This window comes from Serinus canaria, chromosome 15 (genome assembly GCF_022539315.1).
Source record: "Serinus canaria isolate serCan28SL12 chromosome 15, serCan2020, whole genome shotgun sequence".
Lineage (NCBI taxonomy): Eukaryota > Metazoa > Chordata > Aves > Passeriformes > Fringillidae > Serinus > Serinus canaria.
In genome coordinates, this window is record NC_066329.1 from 12,604,295 (window position 1) to 12,617,456 (window position 13,162).

At 51.6% G+C, this 13,162-nt stretch overlaps 1 protein-coding gene across 1 annotated transcript in view; it reads left to right on the plus strand.

Moving 5' to 3' along the window:
• TMEM132B (transmembrane protein 132B) overlaps positions 1-13,162 on the plus strand; it is a 224,604-nt gene that overhangs the window by 166,920 nt on the left and 44,522 nt on the right. The window contains exon 5 of the mRNA XM_018916797.3: positions 12,225-12,368. Coding sequence (XP_018772342.3) covers positions 12,225-12,368 — 144 coding nt within the window. The remainder of the gene's footprint in view (positions 1-12,224; positions 12,369-13,162) is intronic.

The window sequence follows — 13,162 nt, forward strand, 5'->3', positions numbered from 1 at the left end:
TCTCTTTCTTCTCTCTTCTCTTCTCTTTTTCTCTTCTCTTCTTCTCTTCTCTTCCTTCCCTTCTCGTCCTTCCTTCCTTCCCTTCCTCTTCCCTTCCCTCCCTTCCCTTCCCTTCCTTCCCTTCCCTTCCCCCTTCCCTTCCCTTCCCTCCTCCTCCTTCCCTTCCGCTTCCCTTCCCTTCCCTTCCCTTCCCTTCCTCCCTTCCCTCTCCCTTCGCCTCCCTCCCTTCCCTTCCCTTCCCTCCCTTCCCTCCCTTCCCTTCCCTCCCTCCCCTCATCCCTCCCCTCCCCTCGCCCCGCTCCTCGCTCCCCTCCCCTCCCCTCCCCTCCCTCCATCCCCTCTCCTCGCTCGAAGTCCCTCTTCCCTCTCCTCCCTCTCCCCTCTCCTCTCCCTTCCTCCTGTTTATCCACTGCCAGCTCCTTCCTGTTGCCTGGAAAAATCGAAAATGCAGCAGTTTAATGGAGATACTTGAATCACCATGTTGAATTTGATGTAGGTAAGAGCCTCCCTTCTCGGAGGAACACTTTGAAAACAAACCTTAGGAATTCCTGCCCCACACCTGTGCCCTGTGTGTTTCAGCACTGAGGGGTGAAAACCACAGGAGGGGAGGATGTGCCTCAGTATTCCAAGGTGGGGAGAAAAGGGAATAAGCCCAAGTGCTGGGAAGTGGAAGGTGAGGAGAGCTTGCTCTTTGCTGCCTGGTAATTGTGCAGGGCTGCTTCCAAGTGCCAGCACTTTGCAGCTGGAATTGTGTGTCAGGTTTATGGAGGCCTTTAAGTGCAGCACTTTTCCCACCTTTGTTCAATTCTTTGCTGCAATGACGTGTCAAAATGCCAGAGAACCTGTTTGGTTCAGCTGTGTTTTCTGCAAAAAGCCTCTTTTGCTGTGCTCCTCTGCCCATTTAGCAGGAGGGATGTGCAGGGAGGACAGAAAGGACCTGGCCTCACTCCTGGCCTTCCTCCACCTTTCAGCAGTCAACAATCTGAAATTGGTAGTGCAAAAGGAGAAATAAATGTATTATCGTGAAAACCTGCCCATTTTTAGAGAGAGAGTAAAGAATGAATGGTTAACAGAGGCAATTTTAAGGGAGATAAATTTCCTTAATGGAGGTGAATAGCAAATATTCCTTTTATTTGAGCAGTCCAGCAGGGCTGGCCTGATTTCTTTCTGCAGCTCAGGGTGTGTATTTTGTGTCTCAGCTTAGGGAAATGGCAGGAAATGGGAGAGGCTTTCCTTCACTCAGGTCCTTCTTGGGGATGAGTCCTTCAGCACAAACTGGGGAATTCTCTCTGACCTCTCTTGCTGCACCCAGTTTATCTCTGGAAAATCAGCATTTTCCCATTTCTCATAATGGAACAGGTTCTGAAGAAACAGATGGGGAGTTTGAATTTAAATCATGTCTTAATGACTTCTAAAGGCTGATTATGAAGACAATACTTTGTCTTTTTTCACTTTCCTTCTGTCCTTCAGGGTGTTGTTGGAAAACCAAGTCAGCCTCTCTTTCACATAGTTTACAAACAGCTTAAATGAAAAAATAATTAATGCTGAGTGGAATCCCAGCCTGGTCTGGGTTTGGTGCTGAGGTGTCAGAACAAGGGACCAGTTAAAATCCTTTATCAAGGAAATGTGCTGTGGTTTTGGTATTGCCTTTATGGAACAGCAAGTGGGGGACCTTTGTCTGTGTACAGAACATTTCTATTGCAAACCAACAACTCTGGCACTTTCTGCTCCTGAGAAACACTGATGCCATCCCCCTGGCCTGTCCCAAACCACCTGGCAGGTGACACTGGAAGCCCCTGGGAGTGGAACATGTTGAAATTGTTTCAGATTCAGAGATATTCAGTGATTTTCCCCTTGAACTCCTGCAGTGGCATTATAAACTCCTCTGCCATTACAAACATCAGCTGTGCCATTTTCATTGTCCACTTCAGAAGGATGGCAAATAATGCTCATCTCCTCCTTTCCTTTCATCTGCTGCTGCCTTTGCAGCCCTCTCTAGGTCCTTGCAGTCACTGAAATTTGTTTTGCTGCACAGCTGAATGTCAGGGAACCTGCCAATAAAATCCACATTTTCTTGTTATGCAAAAAGGCCACTTAGTAGGATTGGTGTGGAAATTGGTGTTTAAACTGGTCAGAACCAATTTGAAGCAGGTTTGAGTGTGCCCAGAGAACAGGCATGGACCTGGGGAAGATGGAATCCTTTTCCTCATCTGTCCCTGGCCTGCTGGGATTTCCTGTGCCTCAGCTGTTTTAGGTGTAGAATGAAAATACCTGAAATAACTGTCCTGGTGTGCTTGGCAGAGCTGAGAACTGGCCTGGAAGTCTTGTGGAAAGACTAGGTGCCAGAAGAAGTAGTTTAAATAAATCATTGTATATCTAGTTCTTAGAACAAATGAAATAGAGATGGGAAAAAATGAAAAATTCAATAGTTTGATGCTGAATTCACAGCAGTTTTACATTTCTGTGGATACTTGGTCTTTATTATAGTTACTACCTCCAGTCAGGCTCTTTTTTATTTTTTTATTACCTTCTCACAGATTCTTAACACATTCTTTCATTTGAGGGACTGTGTTTCCCAAAATCTGATGGACTCTGGAAAAATATTGATGTTCTGACAGCAGCAGCTCAGCTTTTGAAACCCAGATGATATTGTCCTAGTCTGCAGGAAATAAATACACTGCACAGGAGTTCACTGGGAAATTCAGTCATGAAAACAAAAAAGGGATTTTTTTCTGAACTTGAATAAAACAGAGGTTGTTCTTTGTAAAAGTTGTGCAGGAAAAGAAATAATCAGACACAGGGGCATGTCAGAACAAGGTGGAACGTCACACAAGGTGAGCAGGCTGACAAATTAAAGTCAAGAACAAAACTCAAGGCAAGGAGAGGCAGAGGAAGGAAGTAAAAATCCTCCAGTAGTTCTTAGATCAGTCAGAAAACTCTCAGAAACTCACCTCTAACAAATCAATGTTCTGATTTTCAAAAAATCCCATTTTTTTTAATTTTTAGGTTTTTTTCCAAAAGAAAATACCCTCAAAGTTGTGTTCTTTACACAAGATGTTCATTGAGGAGCTAATTTGTTTTCTCCAAGCCAAAAGCATTCCCAGGCAGGGCCAGACCCAGCCAGGTGAGCTCTCCTTTGGGGTTTGCTCCACAGGAGCTCACCTGGAGAGGTGCCAGGCAGCACTTGGGGTGCTCCCAGTGCAGGGGGGCTCCCAAAATCAGGGGGCAGAGCAGCAGCAGCTCTGGGGGTGCAGGGATACAAAGGGCTGCTGCTGCTGCACTGGCCACAGGTGTGATGTTTCCTTTGCCCTGCATCCCATGCAGCAGCAGCAGGGGCTTTATGCATTAAGGGTGAGTGTGTGGCTGTGTGGATGGTGCAGAGGTGAGAATTGAACTCCCAGCTGAAGGAACCAGCAGCTGTGTGTGGCTACTGACTGTTTGCAGTTTTGAAAGCACAGAGGGATAGAGATTCTCTCCCCTAATTCCTGACTTCAAGTGTAAAGAGACACCTGAGCCCTTCAATGGGCAGTGGGGAGAGAGGAATCCTGCAGAGCATGGCTGGTGCTGGCTGTGGTGGGGCAGGGAGGGAGGGAATCACTCTCTGCAGGCACTCGGGGCACAGCAGAGAGAGCTCAGCCCGTGAGAGCCCAGTGCAGCTGGGAAATCACCTCAGCAGGTGAAATCAGGGTACAGCAGCCTGGCCCTGCCAGATGAGACTGCCCCTCTTCAAGAGTAAGAACCAGTAATCCTTTGGGTAAGGCACAGCTCGTTCCTGCCAGATCCATGTTCCTCAGAAAATGAAATCCTCCTTTTGCAGGAGAGCGAGTGAGAGCATCTCCCAGAGCTCTGTTTAAACTCCAAAATGCACTTCTCAAACACAGGTAATATTCCTTCAGGGAATGCATGTTCCTTCAGGGAATGCATATTCCTTCAGGGAATGGTCATCCTGCTCTGGCAGCACTTACACCAGGGTCTGAGCTCTGCTCAGGGGAGACAAACCCCTCTTCTGCCCCCCTGCCCAGCTGGACAGCTGGCTCCTAGCAGGAGATCTCAGAGGACTCTGCCCAGGGTTATGGTTGCTTGCCATGGATCTTTTCCTGCTCACACACAGGTTTTCCTGAGGCACAGCCCCTGGGAAGGGCTGGAGGGAGCAGGCAGTGTGTCCAAGGCAGGGCAGAAGCACACTCCCCCCGTGCTGGTGTCCTGCAGCAGGTTGTAATTAATTTGTGCATCCTTCTATGGCATTCAGCAGCTGTTCTTGCAGGAGGATGTGGATTCCTGCCCAGGTAGGGCTGCTGGAAGGAGATGAGCACACAGATTGCAGTGCTGAACTCAAGGGACCCACAGCCTTATGTTCCAGTGCTGCAGTTTGGCTCTGGTGGAACTGAAGCCTTTTCAAGAGAGAGTTCCCAGCTCTCCCATTGCACCAGGGGCAGAGAATTCCCCAGAGAAAACCCTCCCTCCAGCCCAGCCCGAGGAAATATCAGAGCAGGAAAAGAGTTAGAGAGTGTCTGAAGGAAACATTTCCAAATGGCCACCCCTGATCTCGTTAAATATTATTAAGCCTGTGGGACAAACAAACAGAGCCAGAAAATTGTGGCTTTGACTGCTGATGGGACTCAAGTGAACGTGGTAATTATGTTCCATGGCAAGGCAGGGCCTCCTTGGACTTCTCTGAGGAGAAAACAATGCCTTGGAGGAATGTTCAGATTAATTATGTCATGGCCATTTGAAAACAATCATTAGTGTATCAGTTTGTGCACTCACTGCTCTGGAGCAGAGCTCTGCCCATTTCGTGTCCACTTGCAGGGGAGAGTGTTTGATTTCAGTCAGAGGGGAGCCACGATTTTATTAAGTCAGAGCATGATTATGTTCTTCTGGAGCAAAAAGGGAAAAAAACCAATATCTTTAAATGAACTGAGGAACTCTAACTATGCTTTCAAATGGTTCCCAGTCACCTGCTGTTGAGGGCTGGCTGGAGAACGTTCAGTTCCTGCTCAGATTTCTGAATACAGCCCAAATTCCAGCGTGGATGGCTGGCAGAGCTCACCAGATTTGAGGCTGACTTTAGGCCCTTTATTCTTGGCTAAAAGGGTCTGAAACACCAGTCAGGAGCCCTTGCTGCCTGTCCTCTCTGCAGACATCTAAAATCAGGTATTCAGCAGTCGCTGCCCAGCTCCTGCAGCCTCAGGTGGGCATTGAGAGGGATGGGGGCACAAAGCAGGGTTGGACATGGTGTGCTGAGGAGAAATGACCCGAGCCCAGGCTCAGAAAGGGCTTCTGCTCCTGCAGAAGGCACTCTGGAGCCTGCCTGACAGGTTGCAATTACTTCTGCCAAGTGCACCAGGCTGTGTTCTGAACCTTTGCTTAATGGGGGCAGATCTGTTCTGAGTTATGGAAAAAAACCAACCCCAAACTGCCTCAGGTCACAGGAATGACAGTCTCTGTGTGTCTAATCAGGTTTCACCTTCAGCAGCAGGTTTGTCTTGTTCATCCCACATAAACCTCACAATGAGCTGAATTTCCTTGGTAAGAAAAAACAAACTGGAGTAAATCTCAGCTTTGGTTTCCATGAATCCAGGAGGGAGCTGGCTCTGTGTGCCAGGTGCACTCTGCTGAGATCAGAGCTTCCTTCAGTGGCTCCGTGGCAAAAAGACAAGTCCAGAAATGAGACTCTGCTCTGGATTGTGCTTTTTTGAGCTAAAGCAAATTGTTTTTGCAGTGCTACACATCTAGGATAATATTCAATTAGGCTAATGGCTGCTGCTGCCATTGTTCAGTGAGAGGCAGTGACTGGGACCCTCTGAGCATGGCTCAGCCTGCACCAATTCCTGCTGCACAGCCCCTGCACAGCCCCTGCCCCTGCCCCTGCTCCTGCTCCTGCTCCTGCTCCTGCCCCTGCCCCTGCCCCTGCCCCTGCCCCTGCCCCTGCCCCTGCCCCTGCCCCTGCCCCTGCCCCTGCCCCTGCCCCTGCCCCTGCCCCTGCCCCTGCCCCTGCTCCTGCCCCTGCCCCTGCCCCTGCCCCTGCCCCTGCCCTGCCCCTGCTCCTGCCCTGCCCCTGCCCCTGCTCCTGCTCCTGCCCCTGCCCCTGCCCCTGCTCCTGCCCCTGCCCCTGCCCCTGCTCCTGCCCCTGCCCTGCCCCTGCCCCTGCCCCTGCCCCTGCCCCTGCCCCTGCCCTGCCCTGCCCCTGCCCCTGCCCCTGCCCCTGCTCCTGCCCTGCCCCTGCCCTGCCCCTGCCCCTGCCGCTCTGCCCCTGCCCCTGCTCCTGCCCCTGCCCCTGCTCCTGCCCTGCCCCTGCCCTGCGTCTGCCCCTGCCCCTGCTCCTGCCCCTGCCCCTGCCCCTGCCCCTGCCCCTGCTCCTGCCCCTGCCCCTGCCCCTGCCCCTGCCCCTGCTCCTGCGTCTGCCCCTGCCCCTGCCCCTGCTCCTGCCCTGCTCCTGCCCCTGCGTCTGCCCCTGCTCCTGCCCCTGCCCCTGCCCCTGCCCCTGCCCCTGCCCCTGCCCCTGCCCCTGCCCCTGCTCCTGCCCCTGCCCCTGCTCCTGCCCCTGCCCCTGCTCCTGCCCCTGCTCCTGCCCCTGCCCCTGCCCCTGCTCCTGCCCCTGCCCCTGCCCTGCCCCTGCTCCTGCCCCTGCTCCTGCTCCTGCCCCTGCCCCTGCTCCTGCCCCTGCCCCAGCCCCTGCCCCTGCCCCTGCCCTGCCCCTGCCCTGCCCCTGCCCCTGCCCCTGCCCTGCCCTGCCCCTGCCCCTGCCCCTGCCCCTGCCCTTCCTCAGCATCCCACAGGAAATAAAACCTTTCTCTGGGCTTTATTTCTATATATTTTACTTCTATCTATTTCTATTTTGGTTTTATAGGTTTTATTAGGAGGCAGAGGATGACCTTTAGCTTGGGCACGAGAGGCTGCAGGGTTTGTGACTGTCCCTCTGTCACAACTGACCCCTCGAGCAGGGATATGAGGATGTTGGAGGGAGTGGTGACACCTGAGGACTTGGGGAGTGGCTGATTCCACAAGTGAGGATTGCAGAGTAAGGAAGCAGCTGAAGTGCAGCCCTTTAGTGGGAGGGAGGAAGGAAAAAAGGTCAAAGAATATAAACTCTGTGCAAAATTGTTTACATTTTCTGATCTTTCACAAACACATCATCCCAGGTGTCTGTTCTTGCCTTTGGGTGGCTGGATGGTGCATCTCACCTGAGGGAATGGTGGAAAATGGAGTTTTCTCACAGCCAGGCTCCATTAATATGTATTGGAAACCTAAAACGGTGCTCAGCCACGAGGGGGGAAACTACAGAATTGCTGTGGATTATAATAATTTCAGCAAAGCATCTAATTTATATATTAAGCTTGCTTAATGGATTTATATTGCCTTGCTCTTTGATCTGAAGCGAAAGGTGGTGAATAATTGATCAAATAAAAACCCTGCCCTAGCCCAGCCCAGTCCCAATCTGCCCTGTAATTTCCATTTTTGAAGAGAGGCCGTTTCCAGGCAGAAGAACTGCTTCCTAAAAGACTCCTTCTAATATTACAAATGTATTTTCGTGAGCTACACTCAGGGGAAAGAAATAATAATGAAGGAATGCAATTCTACAGACAAATGTTCCAGCTCTCTGCCTTCCTCACTACAGACAGTCATTTCAGCTAAATGCCAAAAGGCATTTAACTGTAGCATTTGTCAGTGGAATAGGGCTGGCTTTAGGTTTCCCTCCTGATTTACAATTGAGTGTTTATTTGGTTTAGTGTACTGTAGCATGTTTTGTTAACCTCTAGAAAAACGCAGGCAGCTCATGCATTAATCCAGGGATGAGACCTGGCAGGGGAGCTGCAGGGCTGCAGGGCTGCAGGGCTGCAGGGCTGCAGGGCTGGCAGCCCCTGGGGAGGATTCTGGTGCTCCCACAGGGCAGCAGCCAGCACGGGGCTGAGCTGGGCCCAGCTCTGAGTGCCTGCTGGTGAGATGGACCAGGGATCTCTCCACACCTTCATTTTTCAACCAAAGGAGAGTGAAGGTGCTGCATGGTGAGAGCTGGGGGAGCTGGACAGGGTCAGCTGCCCAAGGAGCATTCAGGTCATGTTTAGGTGGTGGTTAAAGCACAGTTATTGGGAGCTCTGAGCCTGGAGTGCCTCAGGTGATTTGTGCCTACCCCTGGGAGTCTCTGCCCTGCAATCCCTGGTCCCTCCCCAGTGCCAGCAGTGCCAGCAGTGCCTGCAGTCCCACTCCTGGTCCCTGCCCAGTGCCAGCAGTGCCTGCAGTCCCACTCCTGGTCCCTGCCCAGTGCCAGCAGTGCCTGCAGTGCCTGCAGTCCCACTCCTGGTCCCTGCCCAGTGCCAGCAGTGCCTGCAGTCCCAGCCCATGGTCCCTGCCCAGTGCCAGCAGTGCCAGCAGTCCCACTCCTGGTCCATGCCCAGTGCCAGCAGTGCCAGCAGTGCCAGCAGTCCCACTCCTGGTCCCTGCCCAGTGCCAGCAGTGCCAGCAGTGCCTGCAGTCCCACTCCTGGTCCCTCCCCAGTGCCAGCAGTGCCAGCAGTGCCTGCAGTCCCAGCCCATGGTCCCTGCCCAGTGCCAGCAGTGCCTGCAGTCCCACTCCTGGTCCCTGCCCAGAGCCAGCAGTGCCTGCAGTCCCACTCCTGGTCCCTGCCCAGTGCCAGCAGTGCCAGCAGTCCCACTCCTGGTCCCTGCCCAGTGCCAGCAGTGCCTGCAGTCCCACTCCTGGTCCCTGCCCAGTGCCAGCAGTGCCAGCAGTGCCTGCAGTCCCACTCCTGGTCCCTGCCCAGAGCCAGCAGTGCCAGCAGTCCCACTCCTGGTCCCTGCCCAGTGCCAGCAGTGCCTGCAGTCCCACTCCTGGTCCCTGCCCAGTGCCAGCAGTGCCAGCAGTCCCACTCCTGGTCCCTGCCCAGTGCCAGCAGTGCCTGCAGTCCCACTCCTGGTCCCTGCCCAGTGCCAGCTCTCTCAGGGCTCCTGTCACTTCTCCCATTCACTTTCCCTCCACATTTGTCCAAACCCACCAGTTGTCAAACATTTACTAGGGCTGTGTGAAGCATTGATTCATATTTAAATAAAGCCATTATCCCAGCCTTGAGTTCCAGTAGTTTTCTGCTCTTCCTCTTGAGTATTTCTCTCAGTAGTGCCATCTAATCAGCTTTAGGTTTTAATTAAACAGCTGTCATTTGCTTCCTAGTTCTGTTGCGACCTGATGTTGTATTAAATTTTAATTTAGCCTGGGCTGCATAAGAAGTAGATTCCTTCAGACAACAAAGAAATGCTATTAGCAGGTTACAGTTGTAATTAAGAAGAGCTCTGCTGAAGTGCTAATGCAGTCAGGTAGAGAGCTGCAGATAAACACACGTAATAATAATAATTATTATTATTATTCAGGGATGGAGCCTGTGATATGAATGTGTATTTTCCACCCCTTCAGGCTGCTGAGCTGAAGGAGTTGGTCAAGATGTGACCTCAACAAAAGAAACGGGGAAGGATTCCCAGGTTTTCAGCAGGGGCCTTGCGGTGCCACAGTCAGAGGATGGTGCTGGTGGTCCTGGCTGCTGTTTCACTGTGCCAGGGGGAAGGACCATCAGCACAGTGAGCCCTCTCTGCACCCCAGGTGCTGTCAGAAATCAGCAGCACAGGGAGCTGAAGTTCAGCAGCTCTTTTCCTGCAGGAAACTCTGCCATGGAAATGCAAACCAAGCTTTACAGAATTTCGATGAAATGTTATGACTTGTTGAAGAAGCACTAAAAGGTCTGTTTATAAATCTACTGGACAGTCAATTAGTTCATATTTCTTCCTCAGAGGAAATACATTTTTGCAGTCTATAAATAGCCAGCTCTTAGGAAGGCCTTGCACAGCCCATTATATTTGTGTAACACTCCCTGCAGGCATCAGGCCTCTGAGATATTGATTTCTGTGGTGGAACTGCTCCCAGTGGAGGGCAGGGTTTGGGAGGCTGCACCAGCTAATGAGCACAGGGGGCTCTGGGTGAGCTGGGAAGCTCAGGACAGTTCTGGAGCTTGTGCTTGTCTCATGCCCATCTCTAATGAAAGGGATGCAAATGCCTTTAAAACTTCACATTGTCCTTCAGGGCATCAAAGCCTGAGTGCAGCTTTGGCACCAAAGAGCACTTGGGCTTGTGCTTTGCCACACAGGATGGCCAACACCCAGGTGATGGCACAAACAGCACAAAAACCAGATGGGGAATGGATCAGGCCTGCGAGGAGCTGATTCCAATCAGAGCCCTTTAATCCTGACTCAGGAGTGTTTAATCCTGACTCCCTGGAGCTTTGGATCAGGCTGTGATTGACACATTGCCTGCCTGACCTGAGCAGTTCACAGCTGTGCTAACAGAGAGTCTGGAAGTGGAATCTGCTGTGTGCTCATTGTTTGTGACCTTGGCCAAAATAGATTTTCCCCAGATGTGTTGAAGAACACCATCTATTGTTGGAGAATGTTGGAGAATTGCTCCTCACGAGCCCTTTGACCCAGGACCACCAGGTCTTCATCAAATACCTGGCATTTGAGGGCTCAGGATAGATGGGGTGTTTGCAGTGGTGAAATCCAACTCTCTCTTCTCTCACTTGTGGATGAATCACCTCCAGTTTCTCTTTCCTGTCTGACAGAACCTTTTCCCACGTGAGCTGCACCTAAGTGCTTTCTTCCACCTGGCAGTGCATTTTCTCCTCAGCCTTTTTCAAACCTCAGTCTTTGTAAAGGATTTTCAGTTGTTTTTTTTCACACTTCCACTTCTGTCACACACTCCTCTCTTTGCCAGTGTCCCTCTCTGCTGGCTGGCAGCTGGTTATAAATGAGCCTGTTCAGCAGAAACAAAAACTAGACAGTCATTTTCTGTGTAGAACATCTGGTTTGTGCCTTGCAGAGAGCAGAACAAAGCCTGCACTTATTTCCTGAGGTGTTATCCAAAAAGCCTCTCTGCTCAGGATGGCTCTTAAATCACACTGAAGGTTTGGTGAGAAGCTGAGCTCGTCCTTTCAGGGCTGTCCTGAGCAGAAATGGACTCCAGTGTGTGCTGGAGGCTGTTCTGCTGCCCATGAACCTCTCAGGGGCTCTCAGAGGTGGCTGGCACTGCTGTTGTTAGTGCTGCAGCTCATTTAATTCAGGCTGCTCTTTGTAGAAGGTTCCGGATATCGATTAATAATACATCTTAGTTGCAAGTATTTATTGGTCTTCTCCAGCTGTCCTTAGCTTGTGGTCAATGCCCATTACTCTCTATCAATCTAGCCAGCAGCCAGAGCAAATGATAGTGAATATATCTCCCTATGCAAGCTGCCATCAAATTTTTCACTAAAATCCATTCCTTCTTCCACCAGTTCTAATCATGGAATTTAAAGTTAGATTGGTTTGAAGCAACTTTTTTATTTCCCCCTCACCCCCCTGCAAGTGGCAAGCAATTAGTTTTATGGAAGTTGAAAAATGAAAAGGGGATTGATTCAGAGGAGTATTTCTTCTTGCAGGCTCTTTGAGGGGGGCAGAATGAATCCCTGTGAAATCCCAGATCATTCCTTGTTCCACTTGTGTGTCACCTTTTGGGCTGGCAGTCAGCCCTGCTCTGCAGAGGCTGCTCCCCTCCAGCCTGGACCTGCTGATGCCAGGCAGGGCCCTCTGTAGCAACTCGTTTGGGGTAATTAATTTGGGGTAATTAATCACCCTGAGACCGAGAGGAAGGCTGTGTAATGGAGTCATTAGAGTGCCAGCACTGAGAATTCATCAGGATTGCAGATAAACGTGGGTAAGCCTCTCTAGGTGGGCAAAGACTAAAAAAATTATGTATGGACGCACGGTTTTTCTCCTAATGTGTTTATGGAAAGAAATGGTCGACTCACAGCAGAGTGAGCTGGATCAGGAAGGAAGAAGTGCTGTGGTGGTGGTGGATAATCCCCTCCCAACCACTGGCACCATTCAGGGCAAAGGGCTGGAGGAGCTGCTGGTGCCCTGGAGATCCGCTGAGCCGTGCTGTGCCCACAGATGCCATTGCCCTCAGCCAGAAATGTATAAATGGGCTCAAAAGGGGTAAACCAAGGTTTGTCAGAGCAGGGTTTGGTGCTCCTGACGCAGCTCTTGGCTCAGAAAGCTGCTGAAACATTGCAGGGAGCTGGAAGGGCACAATGGGAGGGTCCCATCCCTGGGAGGGTCCCATCCCCACGCCTGGCACTGCCGTGACCCCTGTGACATTCTCGTGGTGCTGTGCTGCTCTAACACTCGCCCTGTGTTTGTGTGTGCCCCCAGGACACCGAGATCCTCAACACAGCCATCCTGACGGGCAGGATGGTGGCTGTGCCAGTCAAGGTGGTGGCTGTGCAGGAGGACGGCTCCGTGGTCGACGTCTCCGACTCCACCGAGTGCCGATCCGCTGACGAGGACGTGGTGAAGGTGAGGCACCCACAGGAGTTTACTGGGCCCAGGGATGGGCCCTCACTTTGGGAGGGACGTTGAGGTGCTTGAGTGTGTCCAGAGGAGGCAACGAGGCTGGTGAGGGGCTGGGAGCACAAACCCTGTGAGGAACGTTTGAAGGAGCTGGGGCTGTTCGGCCTGGTGAAGAGGAGGCTCAGAGGTGACCTGATTTCTCTCTTAGAGGTGACCTTATTGCTGTCTTAGAGGTGACCTATTGCTCTCCTAGAGGTGACCTTATTGCTCTCCTAGAGGTGACCTTACTGGTCTCCTAGAGGTGACCTGATTGCTCTCTTAGAGGTGACCTGATTTCTCTCTTAGAGGTGACCTTATTGCTGTCTTAGAGGTGACCTATTGCTCTCTTAGAGGTGACCTGATTGCTGTCTTAGAGGTGACCTGATTGCTCTCTTAGAGGTGACCTGATTGCTGTCTTAGAGGTGACCTGATTGCTGTCTTAGAGATGACCTTATTGCTCTCCTAGAGGTGACCTGATTGCTCTCTTAGAGGTGACCTGATTGCTGTCTTAGAGGTGACCTGATTGCTGTCTTAGAGGTGACCTTATTGCTCTCTTAGAGGTGACCTTATTGCTGTCCTAGAGGTGACCTATTGCTGTCTTAGAGGTGACCTTATTGCTCTCTTAGAGGTGACCTGATTGCTCTCTACCCCTTCCTGCAGGGAGGCTGCAGACAGGTGGGGTTGGTCTCTGACAGAACCAGAGGACACAGTCCCCAGCTATGGCAGGGAAGGCACAGGTTGGATATTAGGAAGGATATCAG